Consider the following 16,919-nt stretch of genomic DNA (forward strand, 5'->3'; position numbering starts at 1 on the left):
GGAGGTCAGTGGGGAGCACTGAGGATTCAAGAGGCCAGCTCCACCAGACCAGCAAATAATAATCAACCTTGTTAGTGAGGAAAAGTTGGTGGTGACCTAGACATGTTTGCGCAATATATTCAAAGTGAACAGGTCCTGCCAACTAGTTGTACATAGGTTCACTTTACTAGGGAATATACTTGTGTTTTTAAAGACATATACTTATTATTTTCAAAATACTCCCTTTTTGTTTTTAAAATGCTAAATCTAGAACCTCAATCAGAGGTATTGATTATTGGCAGGAACACCTAAATCTGGACAGATCCTAATGAGCATCAATCACTTTGATGAAATCAAAGCTAAGAGTATGAAAAAAAATTCTCTTTTGTACAAGGTGACAGAATGTACCAGAAGACCACATTTAAACATAACTCAGGGATCCTGCAATTATCTGGAAAATAGCTAAAAACCAGGACGAAGCAAAAAGAATTCTGAGGCCGGGCACGGTGGCTCACACCTGTAATCCCAGCACTTTGGGAGGCCGAGGCGGGCGGATCACGAGGTCAGGAGATCGAGACCATCCTGGCTAACACGGTGAAACCCCGTCTCTACTAAAAATACAAAAAAAATTAGCCCGGCGTGGTGATGGGCGCCTGTAGTCCCAGCTACTCTACTCGGGAGGCTGAGGCAGAAGAATGGCGTGAACCCGGGAGGCGGAGCTTGCAGTGAGCCGAGATCGCGCCACTGCACTCCAGCCTGGGTGACAGAGCGAGACTCCGTCTCAAAAAAAAAAAAAAAAAAAAAAAGAATTCTGAGTTCTGAGAAAACCAAATGTCACGAAGTCCCTGCACTCAAGCTTATGCACTTAACTAGTAGGAAAGACATTTAGCTCTCAGTCAGAACTACCAGGTTGTAATGACACACAGTTACATTAAGCATAGATCCAGGGTTATCAAAGCTATAACAAACAAGAAGCCCCAGATTAAAGCTGGTGGAAAGAGTATGGTGACAGCAACAACAACAAAACAACTGTTGCTGCCAGATTTCAAAAACATGATGCAGAACAGTCTGCCAGGAAAACAGTCTGTCAGAAAAACTAAAAAGCAGACGTAAGTACTTAAAAAGTATAGCAACGGGCCTCAGAGCCCATTGAGACATTTGGGACTGTTTGCTTCTACACCAGCACTTTGGGAGGCTGAGGTGGGTGGATCACTTGAGGTCAGGAGTTCCAGATCAGCCTGGCCACCTGGTGAAACCCTGTCTTTACCAAAAATACAAAAATTAGCCGGGTCTGGTGGCCCGCGTCTGTAATCCCAGCTACTCCGGAAGCTGAGGCAGGAGAATCGCTTGAACCTGGGAGGCAGAGGTGGCAGTGAGCCAAAATCGCACCACTGCACTCCAGACTAGCCCACAGAGCAAGACCCCATCTCAAAAAAAAAGTATAGCAGTGTAGAATAAATTGGTATAGAAGCAAACAGTCCCAAATGTCTCAATAGGCTCTGAGGACATCACTCTATTAAAATTCATATCAGCATCGATATTCATTTTAATGATCTCAAGATAAAATCAAGTAAAGATAAAACTGCACTCCAGGCTCACCACTGCACTCCAGACTAGGCCACAGAGCAAGACCCCGTCTCAAAAAAAAAGTATAGCAGTGTAAAATAAATTGGTATAGAAGCAAACAGTCCCAAATGTCTCAATAGGCTCTGAGGACATCACTCTACTAAAATTCATATCAGCATCTAAACTCATTTTAATGATCTCAAGATAAAATCAAGTAAAGATAAAACTGCATTGCATAAACTCTGTTTAGTAAATCGAGGACCAGAGAAATACATTTGCCAAAGGGTTTTGAGTTAGAGTGCTCACAAAAGGTTTGGTGCTTAAGGGGAACAAATGAGTAAAAATTAATATGGTCATAGACAGCTGAAGTTTAACTGAATTTATTAATTTACCTGAGGTAATTATTATGTATATTTCAAATAAAATAGTAATTCCGCTTTCCTAAAGGTAAAAATACATTAGGTATACATTCCTGAGTCATTGCCCATAAACTAGGATCAGAACAACCAGAATTATAAGGATCAAAATACTGATGTTATTCCTTCAATGCCTTAAAATTAGTCTTTCTTTGTACATTTGGCATAGGACAAAGGCGAGCTCATTTTGGACAGATTTGTTAAACTATCAAGAGGTTGTCAGGCAATTAGGCAGCAGGTCATTACTAAGACCGATACCTTCAAGTATCGGTTAAAACTATCATTTTGAAACTGTGAAATCTGGAAAGTGATCAGCTACAAAGGGCCAAATATGGAATGCAGAAGATACAGAATGTGGTGGCTTTGTGTCCGGGATTGGTGGGTTCTTGGTCTCACTGACTTCAAGAATGAAGCTGCGGACCCTGGAGGTGAGTGTTAACCGCTCTTAAGGTGGCAGGTAGAGCCCAGTAGTCTGTTTTGACAGGGCGCTGATTGGTGCGTTTACAATCCCTGAGCCAGACACAAAGGTTCTCCACGTCCCCACTAGATTAACTAGATACAGAGTGTTGACAGAAAGGTTCTCCAAGGCCCCACCAGAGTAGCTAGATACAGAGAGTGGATTGGTGCATTCACAAACCCTGAGCTAGACACAGGGTGCTGATTGGTGTGTTTACAAACCTTGAGCTAGATACAGAGTGCCGATTGGCGTAGTTACAATCCCTGCACTAGACATAAAGGTTCTCCAAGGTCCTACCAGAGTAGCTAGATACAGTGTCGATTGGTGCATTCACAGACCCTGAGCTAGACACAGGGTGCTCATTGGTGTATTTACAATCCCTGAGCTAGACATAAACGTTCTCCACGTCTCCACCAGACTCAGGAGCCCAGCTGGCTTCGCCCAGTGGATCCCGCACTGGGGCTGCAGGTGGAGCTGCCTGCCAGTCCCGCGCCGTGCACCCGCACTCCTCAGCCCTTGGGTGGTCGATGGGACTAGGCACCGTGGAGTAGGGAGCGGCGCTCATCGGGGAGGCTCGGGCCGCACAGGAGCCCACGGAGCGGGTGGGAGGCTCAGGCATGGCGGGCTGCAGGTCCCGAGCCCTGCCCCGCGGGAAGGCAGTTAAGGCCCGGCAGGAAATCAAGCGCAGCGCCAGTGGGCTGGCACTGCTGGGGGACCCAGTACACCCTCCGCAGCCGCTGGCCCGGGTGCTAAGCCCCTCATTGCTCGGGGCCGGCAGGGCCGGCCTCCTGCTCCCAGTGCGGGGCCCGCCAAGCCCACGCCCACCCGGAACTCCAGCTGGCCCGCAAGCGCCGCGCGCAGCCCCGGTTCCCGCTCACGCCTCTCCCACCACACCTCCCTGCAAGCTGAGGGAGCCGGCTCCCGCCTTGGCCAGCCCAGAAAGGGGCTCCCACAGTGCAGCGGTGGGCTGAAGGGCTCCTCAAGTGCCGCCAAAGTGGGAGCCCAGGCAGAGGAGGCCTGGAGAGCGAGCGAGGGCTGTGAGGACTGCCAGCACGCTGTCACCTCTCAGCTTGGGTGCTGCAACAGGCAAAGCAGCAGCCTGGGTTTCTCCAGCCCCGTCACTCGAACCCACGGGCTCATCACCGCACGGTGCGGCCAGACGCCCTTTCTCCTACGTTGGGAGCGAATCTCCTCGGCTCACACAACCCGGCCACCGGCTCCCACCGCGCTGGAACCCCTCTGGCAGCGAGGGTTTGTCCCAGTGCGGGTGACGCCCGGAAAGGAGCCAGTCCCAACAGCGCAGGAGACTGAGGGGTCCCTCCACCAGGATCCGCTCACCTGCTTCCAGGTGTGTCGCCTAAGAGCGGCTCCTGTTCACTTTCGTTCCGCAGGCCAGCCATAGTTACAGTCCCTACAAGCCGTCTTGCGCCCAACTCTCGCGACACCTGCTTTATCCCATCCCGGGTGGCGTGAAGCTGGCAAAACAAGCCTGTAAGTGCGCGTGCGCACCTGACGGTCAGACGTAGGCGGAACGCCCCGAGGTCATAGGCGGGGTCACGCGGAAGGCCGGGCAGCGCAGGGCGAAAGGAGGCTGTGTCCTCAGCCTCCTCCTTCGGCAAGCGCTTCCCATCCTGACGGGGACTGAGAGCCCAGGAGAGCTCGGGGCGTGTCCAAACTGCCGCGCCGCCCCGCCCCGGGTTTGTCTTCCTCCCTCCGTTTCTCCTTCCGCTGTATCTAGCATTTCGGTTCCTGGAAAGGTTACCGGAGCTGCGATTGGGGCTGGGACCAAAGTTGAGTCCTCGAAAGGGAGCCTGGAGAGCGGCGGTGCTGGGAGGCCCGGCCAGCTCGATCGCAGGCTTCCACCTGGCGGCCAGTAAGTAGCCGGTCCGGTTAAGTAGTAGGTGCGCTAAGAGCTCCCCGCGCCTCTTAGCGCGCCGTGTACGCGCCTGGAGGCAGGGACCGGGGACGCGGAGCTGGGCGGGAGACTCGCGGGTCAGGGACGCGGGGTGAGGCTGGGGGCGAGAGACAAGGCTGGAGTCCGTGGCGCGCTTCGGAGGGCTGAGATAATGGGGGCGAGCGCGCGGGCAGTCCCTTCCCCCCGTGAAAGGTAGAGGTGGCTTCCAGCTCTCTTCTCTAGCTCGGCTAAATGCAAAGGCGCCTTACCTGGAGGGCTTGTCAGAGCCAGGACTGAAGGTGGGATCTGCTGCTTGTAACCTGCAGGTCCCCGGATGCGCACCCCAACGGCGCCTGCGCCTACGGGGGCCTCAGCCTTGCAAAATGTCACTCAGCAGAGCCTGCTGCTGAAACGTGGGAGTTGAAAAAGGTACAGCACCTGCCTAGCAATGACCAGCTCCTTTCGTCACAAGGAAGATGACATTTTTAGAAAACATGTCATGGGTTTTCACTAGATCTCCATGTTTATTTCCTGGTGGTTATGTATTAACATCTTATCTCTACTGTTAGGCTTGTAGGCTAGCTGGCGTCAGTAGTCATTCTGTGTCTCATAAATTACCGTTTTATTAGCGCCAGATACATTGTCATGTAATTTCATTTGATCACAAGTATCCTATGAGATAGGCGAAGCAGACACATTTCTAGTTTACTGAAAATTAAGATCCAGACAAGTTAACCCAGAGTCACTCTGTGTGGAAGTGGCAAAGTTGGAAACCAAACTTAATTTTTTTAAATTAATATTTATGAGCATTTACCCTATGCTAGGTCCTATACTAGTTACACAGTCGTGTATGGTATATGCCATCACTTCTGATCTTTGTGTCATTTGTGACCTTGTGTGTATCAGCCAGGCGCAGTTCACTGGTGAACACCTAAACTTGAAACGTGCGGTCCGGGTGCGATGGTTCATGCCTGTAATCCCAGCACCTTGGGAGGCCAAGGCTGGCGGATCACGAGGTCAGGAGATCGAGACCATCCTGGCTAACACGGTGAAACCCCGTCTCTACTAAAAATACAAAAAAAAAAATTAGCCGGGCGTGGTGGCGGGCGCCTGTAGTCCCAGCTACTCGGGAGGCTGAGGCAGGAGAATCCCTTGAACCCGGGAGGCGGAGGCTGCAGTGAGCCGAGATCGCACCACTGCACTCCAGCCTGGGCAACAGAGTGAGATTCTGTCTCAAAAAAACAAACAAACAAACAAACAAACAAAAAAAAAACTTGAAACGTGCTATTCAGAAATATCTTCTAAATCAAGACCTGATATTTTGTACTTGGATTCAGTCTTGCAGATTCATTTGTAACAGCTCACAACAACAAGTCAGATTTGTATTATTGGTTCCAAAAAGACACATAGGTAGAAAAGTTAGTATTTTCTTGCCATAATGTCGCTTTACTATATTGTCTTTTTTAATTCCTGGGGGCTAGCAATGTATGGCACATATATAGTGGACAAGGGGATTTTTAACCAGTATAGCAGTAAGCAGAATGGCTCCTAGATAAATATATGTTGGATGAATGCTCATTGAATTACCTCATCTCATCCTTACAACAGTCCTCTGAGGGGGGAATTGTCTCATGTGTACAAGGAAATGGAAGGCAGGGAGATTAAGTAACTTGCCTAGGATCATACTACTAACAAGCAACGGAGCTAGAATTCAAGAAATGCAGGACTCCTGATCCTAAGCCTGTGCTCTTTACCACCAGGCTTCTTATGGGAAAAAATGGCAAAGCGGCAAGAAGAATCTTTCCTTATATCTCATAAAAATATATAGTAGATATTCAGTTTCTATCTAAGTGAAATAATTGGCTATCATGTATCAGGGCAGATATTACTTTCTGTTTATAGGTTAAGGTGGCTTACTCAAGGTCACACAGCTGGTAGAGGAATCCCAGCCCTCTGACACTGCTCTTTTCCATTGGTGCCTCCAAGTGATGACTTCAGACCACAAAAGCACATGGAATGAGTACATATACAGCTGGTGAAATCTAAGTAAGCTTAGTGTATTGTACCAGTAGGAAAAAAAAAAAAAAAAGAAAATGTTTCTTAGGAACACACACATAGCATCCAAAGTAAACATTTAAACATATATATATATATATGTGTAATTTTTTTTATAAAGCCCATGGAAAAGAGGAGCTAAATTTGAAGAGATTAGATTATTCCCGAATGTTTCACACAAGAATATGAGACTCCATTTGGTGCATTTCCTTAGGTGACTGCCCAGGATAGTTACCCACACCCCTTTCAAACAAACAGCCGGGCGCTGTGGCTCACGCTTGTAATCCCAGCACTTTGGGAGGCCGAGGCGGGCGGATCACGAGGTCAGGAGATCGAGACCACGGTGAAACCCCGTCTCTACTAAAAATACAAAAAAGTAGCCGGGCGTGGTGACGGGCGCCTGTAGTCCCAGCTACTCGGAGAGGCTGAGGCAGGAGAATGGCATGAACCCGGGAGGCGGAGCTTGTAGTGAGCCGAGGTTGCACCACTGCACTACAGCCTGGGCGACAGAGCGAGACTCTGTCTCAAAAAACAAACAAACAAACATCCTATTTTCTTACTCTTGTTCAGTGTAAGAGTAAGGAATTATATTTGTTGAATTATATTTGTGAAGCTAGGGAAGTAGATTTTAACAGTGGATATCTGAGGTATCTAAACCCTTTCTTAGCTACTTAAACTTGTATAGACATTATTTAGAAGTGAAATTACAAGATAAAATTTGAAGTCTTCTTTTTTAGGTAAGGGAATAAGTTCTTGTACATGGTGATATTTTTTAAATTTTCATTTATGCCTTTGAGATATGTATCACCAATGTAAGGATAAAAGTCCAGAAAAAATTAGTATTGCATTGTTAAATGCTTAAGTACCCGAATGACAGGAAATAAAAGCACTAGATAGCATAATAAATGATGAGTGTCACTTTAGCGATAGAACTCATTTCTAGGAAAGACTTTTTAGTTCTTGGCACTGTACTAGAACTTCTATTTTTGTTTCCCTTTGCTTTTCCCTTTCACATTGATAACTGTGTCATTTTAGCTTGATATATACTTCAAAAATAGGTTCTATTTCTGCAGAAGCTCATTGTTGTCTGTCCAGCCTGAAGTAGGGACTTTTAAGTATCTGGCATGGCTCCAGATGGTGCCTTATTTTGGTGATTTGGAGTTATGTTCACCCTGGGCTTGGATTTTTATCTGTTCATGGTGACACTAGATACCCTGGACCCAGCCAACCCTGTCTAGAAAGACTTACGTGTTTAGAGAGTTCCACAAAAACTGTCTTTTATGTTGTTCTTGGAGCTGAAATGGGATTTAAGAAGATTTGAATGACCCCAAACCCCAGAATCAAATTTATACTAACCTATATGTGTGTTTGATTTACTTTCTTTTCCTCATTTATTAGTTGTTTATTAGTAGGTAAATATAGTAAGGAATATGCTGTGTCTAAGTTTGGAGTGCTGACTTTTGTGGCCTATTATGCAGGGAATTAAAGTGATTTGGGAAGATTTTCTTTTTTTCTTTTTTCTTTTTTTTTTTTTGAGACGGACTTTTGCTCTCGTCGCCCAGGCTGGAGTGCAATGGTGCAATATCAGCTCACTGCAACCTCCGCCTCCTAGGATCAAGGGATTCTCCTGCCTCAACCTCCCAAGTAGCTGGGATTACAGGTGCCCACCATCACACCTGGCTAATTTTGTATTTTTAATAGAGACGGGGTTTCTCCATGGGTCAGGCTGGTCTCCAACTCCCAAACTCAGGTGATCCGCCTGCCTCAGCCTCCCAAAGTGCTGCGATTACAGGCATGAGCTACTGGGAAGGTTTTCTAGTTTGGGTTGAAAACTAGAAATAAGTAAACAATTCAGGCAAACAATAAATATAGTACTTTACAAAATATTTGAAAAGTTCATTGTTCTTAGGTCCTTTCTTGCTTCCTTTGCAACTTTCTAATTCTATATTTTTGCTTTATCTTGGTTTTATCTACCAATCTAGAAGAATATCAAAGTTTAGGAAAATGGAGCATCTCATGAGCAGTATATTACTTTTCTTCTTACTGTAAAATATAGGTGTTGGAATTCTTTTTTTTTTTTTTTTTTTTTTTTTTTTTGGAGACAGGATTTTGCTCTGTTGCCGAGGCTGGAGTGCAGTGGTGCAACGATGTGCACTGTTGCCTCAACTTCCCAGGCTTACACAATCCTCCCTCCACAGCCTACTGAGTAGCTGGGACTACAGGTGTGCACCACCACACCTGGCTAGATTTCAAAATTTTTTTGTAGAGACAGGGTCTCATTGTGTTGCCAGGGCTTGTCTTGCGCTCCTGGGCCCGAGCAGTCTTCCCGTCTTGGCCTCCCAAAGTGCTAGGATTACAATAATGAGCCACTGCGCCTGGCCAGGATTTTTTTTTTTTTGAGAGACGAGGTCTCACTGTGTTGACCAGGCTGGTTTCAAATTCCTGAGCTCAAGCAATCCTCCCTCCTCAGCGTCCCAAAGTGCTGGGATTGCAGATGGGAGCCACCACACCCAGCCTAGCCAGGATTTTTAATTAAATGTTATTTTACTATTGTGGATTCCACTTATTGTTATTGATGCCATGGATGTTACAAAGGAAGATGATGCCCCTGGTTCATTTCATGCTGATGTTAAGAAAATAAGTGGGCCCAGTGTGGTGGCTCACGCCTGTAATCCCAGCACTTTGGGAGGCCAAGACGGGCAGATCACCTGAGGTCAGGAGTTTGAGACCAGCCTGACCAACATGGAGAAACCCCTTCTCTACTAAAAATACAAAATTAGCCAGGCATGGTGGTGCATGCCTGTAATCCCAGCTACTCGGGAGGCTGAGGCAGAATTGCTTGAACCCGGGAGACGGAGGTTGTGGTGAGCCGAGATCGCGCCATTGCAATCCAGCCTGGGCAACGAGTGAAACTCTGTCTCAAAAAAAAAAAGAAAATAAGTGACCTATAATATATTGCAAAAGGCAGTGAAGTCCTATCTGGGTGCAGTTGCTCATGCCTGTAATCTCAGGACTTTGAGAGGCTGAGGTGGGAGGATTGCTTGAGCTCAGGAGTTCGAGACTAGCCTGGTCAACATAGCAAGACCCTCATCTCTACAAAAAATAAATTAGGCTGGGCGTGGTGACTCACGCCTGTAATCCCAGCACCTTGGGAGGCCAAAGTGTGTGGATCACCTGAGGCCAGGAGTTCGAGACCAGCCTGGCCAACATGGTAAAACACCGTCTCTACTAAAAATACAAAAATTAGTCAGAAGTGGTGGTACATGCCTGTAATTCCAGCTACTTGGAAGGCTGAGGCAGGAGAATTGCTTGAACCTGGGAGGCGGAGTTTGCAGTGAGCTGAGATTGTGCCACTGCATTCCAGCCTGGGTGACAAGAGCCAGACTCTGTCTCAAAAAAAAAAAAAAAAAAAGAAAGAAATTAGCCGGGCAAGGAAGGTGGCCTGTGTGCCTGTGGTCCCAGCTACTCTAGAGGCTGCACTGGGTGGATTACTTGAGCTGAGGAGGTTGAGGCTGCAGTAAGCCATGATTGCCCCACTTGCACTCAAGCCTGGGCAACAGAGCAAGACCCTGTCTCAAAAAAAAAAAAAAAAGACAATGAAGTCTTGCATTCCAATGACATGCCACTGTTCTGTTGCACTTTAATAAATGTATGCAAAAGATATATTGATGCTGTATATTTTAACAATTCCAGAAAGACCCAGGGAATAAAATAATTAAAATTATCACCTAGAATTATCTTTCCTCATGCCATAGCATGTCATGCCACCCCCTGCCACTCTCTGAATATATCCAGAGTTGGCTTTTTTTTTTTTTGAGACGATCTTGCTCTGTCGCTCAGGCTGGAGTGCAGTGGTGTGATCCTGGCTTACTGCAACCTCTGCCTCCCTGGTTCAAATGATTCTCCTGCTTCAGCCTCCTGAGTAGCTGGGACTACAGGCACCCGCCACCACGCCCGGCTAATTTTTTGTATTTTTAGTAGAGATGGGGTTTCTCCGTGTTAGCCAGGGTGGTCTCAATCTCCTGACCTCATGATCCGCCCCTCGGCCTCCCAAAGTGCTGGGATTACAGGCGTGAGCCACCGCACCTGGCCTAAGAGTTGGCATCTTATTTGGAATATGTAACACTAATCAGAATTTTGGTAAAGAATATTCCATTTCCACTCCAACTGGGTGTACTTCAGTTCCCAATTCTGACACTAACCACCTAGAATTAATGCAGACCCCACAAGTTAAGGGCTCAGTTCTTCAGATGCACTTCAGGGGTCTCCAGGCCTCTCATCCTTCTGACCAACTTGGCTAAAAATTTAGGAGTTCCTGAGAGCCCTGTGGGTCTGTAATTTGCTAGAATGACTCAGAACTCAGGTAACAGCTATATTTATGATTATAGGTTATTATAAAGGATACAACTCAGGAACAGCCCAATGAAGAGAAACATGAGGCAAGGTATGGGAATGAATGTGGAACTACCTGGCCTCTTCCTATGGACTCAGGGAGCATCTCCTTCCTGACGCACCAAGGTGTTCATCAACCAGAAAGCTCCACCAAGGTTTAGTGTCCAGAATTTTTACTGGAGTTTCATTAATAGGCATGATTGATTGAATCTTTGGCCATGTGATTGAACTCACTTTCCAGCTCCCTTCCCCTCTGTGGAGGTCAGAGGGTCCCAAAGTTCCTTTCTGGTGGCCAGCCCTGATTCTGAAACTTTCAGGGGGCCCACAGGGAGTTGCTTGTTTAGCATAACAGACACTCATCACTTAAGAAATACCAGGGGTTTTAGAAACTTCATGCCAGGAGCTGAGGTCGAAGACCAGATATACTCTTTTTTTTTTTTTTTTTTTTTTTTTTTTGAGACAGAGTCTCGCTCTGGCTAATTTTTGTGTATTTTTAGTAGAGACAGGGTTTCACCATGTTGGCCGGGCTGGTTTTGAACTCCTGACTTCAAGTGATCCACCTGCCTTGGCTTCTCAAAGTGCTGGGATTACAGGCGTGAGCCACCGTGCCTGGCCCAGATATACTCTTTATTATTCCACAGTGACATGCCCTCTACAAGAAAAACACTAGTCAAGCAATTTATATACTACATATACTTACGTGATTGTAATTGCACTAAAGTAGAAAATATATATAATGAAGACGCATTTCAGAAGTTAGTTTGCCTTTTACCATTTGTTTCATGATTAAAAAACAAAATTCTAAGAGGCAAGTGTTTTTACTTTGTTTTGGTTTTTTAATTGTTGTTTCTGACAAAGGTGTTAAGTGAATGAAAATATATAAACATGATTTAGACAACCTTTTCTCTCCCCTACCCTCCCCACTCGTTTCCTTTCTTTTCTTTTCTTAGACCAGGTCTCACTCTGTCACCCAGGCTGGAGTGCGGTGGTGTGATCCTGGCTCACTGCATCCTCTGCCTCCTAGGCTCAAGCAATCCTCCCGCCTCAGCCTCCTGAGTAGGTGGGACTACACAGGCACACACCACCACTCCCGGGAAAGTTTTGTATTTTTCGTAGAGGCAGAGTTTCCCCATGTCACCCAGGCTGGTTTTGAACTGCTGGACTCAAGTGGTCCTCTCACCTCAGCATCACAAACTACTGGGATTACAGATGTAAGCCACCACGCCTTGCTGATTTAGACAAACTTTCAAAATTTGCTTATAAACAAATGTTTATTCAAGTCTGTGGAGTTTGGGGTTTTTTTTTCCCCCCTTACTGGTAGGAAAATGTGAAGAAAGTAAGTAACACCTGGTATTGAGGGTGTCAGCCCAGGTACTCTACTCAAATGCTGAGAAGTATAATTGGTTTCTCTCAGTGTAGCAGACAGTTTCTAAGGTGGCCCTCAAGATCCTCAAATTCTGATGTTCATATTTTTGTGTGATCCCCTTCCTTGAGTTTGGGCAGAACCCATGATTTGCTTTCTAACCAGGCATATGGCAAAGGTGATTGACTGTTATTCCCATGACGACATTATGTTATATGGCAAAGGTATGGCTCCTGTGGCTCACACTTACTTTCCTGCTGGCCTTGAAGAAATAGCTGCCATGTTGTGAACTTCCTATGAAGAGAGCCATGTGACAGGGGGCTGTGGATAGCCTCCAGGAGCAGAGGCTGGCCTCTGGCTGATGAACAGCAAAAAAAAAAAAAAAAAAAAAAAAAAAAATTGAAGCTCATAGTCCCACAGCCACAAAAAAAATAATGAATTCTGCCTTCAACCTGAGTAAGCGTGGAAGTGAGTTCTTGTCTCTTCAAGCCTACAGATGAAAATGAAGCCCAGCTGACACCTTGATTGAAGCCAGATGAGATTCTGAAGCAGAAAACCCAGCTAGGCTGGGTTCTTGGAAGGTAATCCTCAAAGAAAAGGGAAGAAGATGGAGGAAACAAACTAGATGCAAGAGATTTGTTCTTCAAATTATATTCTTTAAAGGTCTTAGTTATTAAAAGCTTCCAACTATTTAAATTATGCAATGGTCTTTTTTGAAGAGAATATTAACCTTAAGTTCTGTGGGTTTTTTTTTGTTTTTTTTTTTTTTTGAGACAGAGTCTTACTCTGTCGCCCACGCTGGAGAGCAACAGCACTATCATAGCTCACTGCCACCTCACTCTCCTGGGCTCAAGCTATCCTCCCACCTCAGCCTTCTGAGTAGCTGGGACTACAGGCGCACACCACTGTGGACCACTGCACCCAACTGTATTATTTTTGTGTGTGATAAGGTCTCACTCTGTCACCCTGGCCTGGAGTGCAGTAGCATGATCTTGGCTCACTGTAGCCTCTGCCTACTCAGTTCAAGCAATCCTCCCACCTCAGCCTCCTAAGTAACTGGAACCACAGCCATGCACCACCACATCTGGCTAATTTTTTGTATTTATTGTAGAGATGGAATTTCACCATGTTGCCCAGGCTGGTCTTGAACTCCTGGGCTCAAGCGATCCACCCGCGTCAGCCTCCCAAAGTGCAGGATTACAGGTGTGAGCCATGGCATCTGGCAAGTTCTGTTCTGAGATAAATAGTGAACTACTTCTGGCTGGGTGTGGTGGCTCACACTTGTAATCCCAGCACTTTGGGAGGCTGAGGAGGGTGGAGGGTGGATCACCTGAGGTCAGGAGTTCGAGACCAGCCTGGCCAACACAGTGAAACCCCGTCTCTACTAAAAATAACAAAAATCAGCTGGGTGTGGTGGTTGTCGCCTGTAATCCCAGCTACTTGGGAGGCTGAGCCAGGAGAATTGCTTGAACCCAGGAGGTGGGGGTTGCAGTGAGCCAAGATCGTGCCATTGCACTCCAGCCTAGGCAACAAGAGCAAAAACTGTGTCTCAAAAAAAAAAAAAAAATAGTGAACTACTTCTGCTTACTGACAAAGTTGTCAAAAGGAAAAGAAAGCATCAATTTACTTCCCCTCAAAATTTTATTTGGAGACTGAACCCCAAATTCTATTTTGTTTTCTCAGTTTTTTTTCTTGTGGTAAAATACAGTAACAAAATTTACCATCTTAATAATTTTAACTCTATAGTTCAAAGGTAAGTACATTTATATTGTTGTGCAACTGTATCACCACCATCCATCTCCAGTTTTCTTCTTGCAAAACTGAAACTCTATACCCATTAAACAATAGCCTCCCCCTTTTCCCATCACCCCAGTACTGGGCAACCATCCTTCTACTTTCTGCTTCTATGAATCTGACTATTCTAGGTATCTTGTTTAAATTGAATCATACAATATTTGTCTTTTTGTGGCTGACTTATTTCACTTAGCGTAATGTCCTCTGAGTTCATCCATGTTGTATCATGTACCAGAAGTTCCTTCCTTTGTATGACTGAATATATTCCTATTGTGTGTGTGTTTGTGGTTGTTTGTATGTACATACTTTGCTTATCCATTCATCTGCCAATGGACACTAAAAGCTCCCACCTTTTATGTATTTATTTATTACCTAGGAAGTGAAGAAGCTTCTGCCAAATTCTAAATTTTATGGAGGAAAACAAAGCATGGCTGATTAGATAACTAGTGTTTACTTTAGATAGAATATTAATTTTAGGTCTACTTTATGGCATATAGAATTTTTTTAAATCAATATTTGCATTATATTTATGCCCATTTTATAGGGTTGGGATAATTTACTTATTTATTTTACTTTATTTTATTTTATTTATTTTATTTTGAGATGGAATCTTGCTCTGTCACCCAGGCTAGAGTGCAGTGGTACAGTCTTGGCTCACTGCAACCTCCGCCTCCTGGGTTCAAGTGATTTTCCTGTCTCAGCCTCCTGAGTATCTGGGATTACAGACATGTGCTGCCACACCCAGCTAATTTTTGTATTTTTAGTAGAGATGGGGTTTTGCCATGTTAGCCAGGCTGGTCTTGAACTCAAGTGATCCGCCTGCCTCAGCCTCCTAAAGTGTTGGGATTACAGGCATCAACCACCACGTCTGGCCTGTAATTTTAATGTAGTGATGTATAGTTGTATCTTTACATTTATAACATTAGTGTTATATTTGTGTAATACCTATGATTTATTTGATTTTCTAACCCAGGGGTCAGGAAGTTATGGCCTATTGGTCAACCTGCCTGTTTTTCTATGTCTTTCAAGTTAAGAATAGATTTTACAGGTGAACATTTGTACCCAATTTCATTATGGGGTACTAACTTTGAATCTCAATTAAGCAAACGCCCAAGAAAAAAAAAGTTTATTCTTCTCATTAATTATACATTACAAAAAATTATACTCAGTTATTTTTATGACATTTTGAGTTTCCTCAATGAAAAAAATGTGACTCTGAAATGAAAAAAATGTTATCTGAAATACCTACATAATATCCTTAATTTTGCCTCTTGTCCTACAAGGCCTATCATATATACTATTCAGCCTTTTGTGGAAAAACTTTGCAGGGTCTCTCCTCTAGTCTTTTTATAGCATTCTTTTCAGATACTATTTGGAAACATATTAAAATGCAAACTAAAATTTTATGTTTATATCATCTATTTATTGTTTTTCCATGAGGAATTCTACTAGGTATCCTACCAGTCATTGGATATACTTAGTATAAGTTGTTTTAAAAATATCCTCTAGCCAGGCGCTGTGGCTCACGTCTGTAATCCCAGCACTTTGGAAGACCGAGGTGGGCGGATCACAAGGTCGGGAGATCGAGATCATCCTGGCTAACACGCTGAAACCCCGTCTCTACTAAAAATACAAAAAATTAGCCGGCCGTGGTGGCGGGCGCCTATAGTCCTAGCTACTTGGGAGGCTGAGGCAGGAGAATGGCGTGAACCCGGGAGGCAGAGCTTGCAGTGAGCCAAGATCGCGCTACTGCACTCCAGCCTGGGCGACAGAGCGACACTCCATCTCAGAGAAAAAAAAAAACTAATAAAAATAAATAATAAAATATCCTTTAGTTTTTGTGTACCTTATAATCAATATTTTCTCCCAATTAGGTATATTATTAAGGCTGTTTTGGAAAAATGTTATTCAGATATAATCAGAAATCTGTTTAAAAAAAAACAAGCTGGGCATGGTGGCTCACGCCTGTAATCCCAGCGCTTTGGGAGGCTGAGGCAGGTGGATCACCTGAGGTCGGGAGTTCGAGACCAGCCTGACCAACATGGAGAAACCCTGTCTCTACTAAAAATACAAAATTAGCTGGGCGTGGTGGCGCATGCCTGTAATCCCAGCTACTTGAGAAGCTGAGGCAGGAAAATGGCTTGAACCCGGGAGGCAGAGGTTGCAGTGGACTGAGATCATGCCACTGTACTCCAGTCTGGGCAACAAGAGTGAAACTCCATCTCAAAAAATAAAAAATAAAAAATAAATTTAAAAATCTGTTTTAAAGACAGTTATAAAAATATTTAGGATAATACAGATTGAAAAGCTTAATCCTATAAAGGTAGTAACATGCATAGAACTTTATGATTTTTCATCTTGGGTTTCTGATAGGCTTAACTTTGAAGAAATTAGAGGAGTGGCATAGTATAGTAGAAAGATGCATATTGCATTACAAACGAATAAGTCTCTGCTAAATGTTTGATGCATTCATTTCCAATTCTAATGCAAAACTTGCAGGACAGAAGAAACATTTAGAATAATTTTTTTTTATGAATTAGTAATAAGCATCTAAGTAGAAAACACGAAAAGGAATCTTATGGTAGTTATCACAAATACTAAATAATTTATTAGTAGCAGAATGTGTGTAGTAAAGATACTTAAAGGATAGCATAAACATTAACTGAGAAAATAAAACTGGATTAATGAATAAATAGGTATATCTGTTGATGAGAAGACTAAAACTCACAATGCTATTGAGTTAATATATGGATTGAACACTCTTATTAAATAATTACATTGCCAGTGGTGTATTTTATGTCATGACATAAAGTGAATATATATGGAAAACTCATTGTAGAATTTTAAACATGAAAACAACAGTTGTAGTCAATAAGAGCTATTTGAAAGAAATTTAAAACAATATAGATTTTAGAACTTAATCCAAGTTTATGAAAGACTTCTAGATTTTTATTTTTGAAAATTTTTGTGGGTACATAGTAGGTGTATGGATTTATAGATTTC

The 16,919-nt window shown here is 44.3% G+C and overlaps 2 protein-coding genes across 9 annotated transcripts in view; one reads left to right on the plus strand and one right to left on the minus strand.

Annotated features, from left to right (window-relative positions):
• MFSD8 (major facilitator superfamily domain containing 8) overlaps positions 1–4,681 on the minus strand; it is a 49,038-nt gene extending 44,357 nt beyond the window's left edge. For 3 of the 8 annotated variants that reach the window (XM_055385329.2, XM_055385327.2, XM_055385332.2), the window contains exon 1: positions 3,757–3,926. In XM_055385329.2, coding sequence (XP_055241304.1) covers positions 3,757–3,818 — 62 coding nt within the window. In that variant the 5' untranslated portion in view covers positions 3,819–3,926. Of the gene's footprint in view, positions 1–3,756; positions 3,927–4,581 lie in introns of those variants that run through there. The other 5 variants (XM_055385330.2, XM_055385328.2, XM_055385325.2 and 2 more) reach the window with 3 other exon arrangements.
• The window catches only part of ABHD18 (abhydrolase domain containing 18), a 74,227-nt gene continuing 61,466 nt past the window's right edge, over positions 4,159–16,919 (plus strand). Inside the window, exon 1 of the mRNA XM_063705529.1 lies at positions 4,159–4,291. The gene's annotated coding sequence lies outside the window, so the exon portion shown is untranslated. The remainder of the gene's footprint in view (positions 4,292–16,919) is intronic.

Source organism: Gorilla gorilla, chromosome 3 (assembly GCF_029281585.2).
Source record: "Gorilla gorilla gorilla isolate KB3781 chromosome 3, NHGRI_mGorGor1-v2.1_pri, whole genome shotgun sequence".
NCBI lineage: Eukaryota > Metazoa > Chordata > Mammalia > Primates > Hominidae > Gorilla > Gorilla gorilla.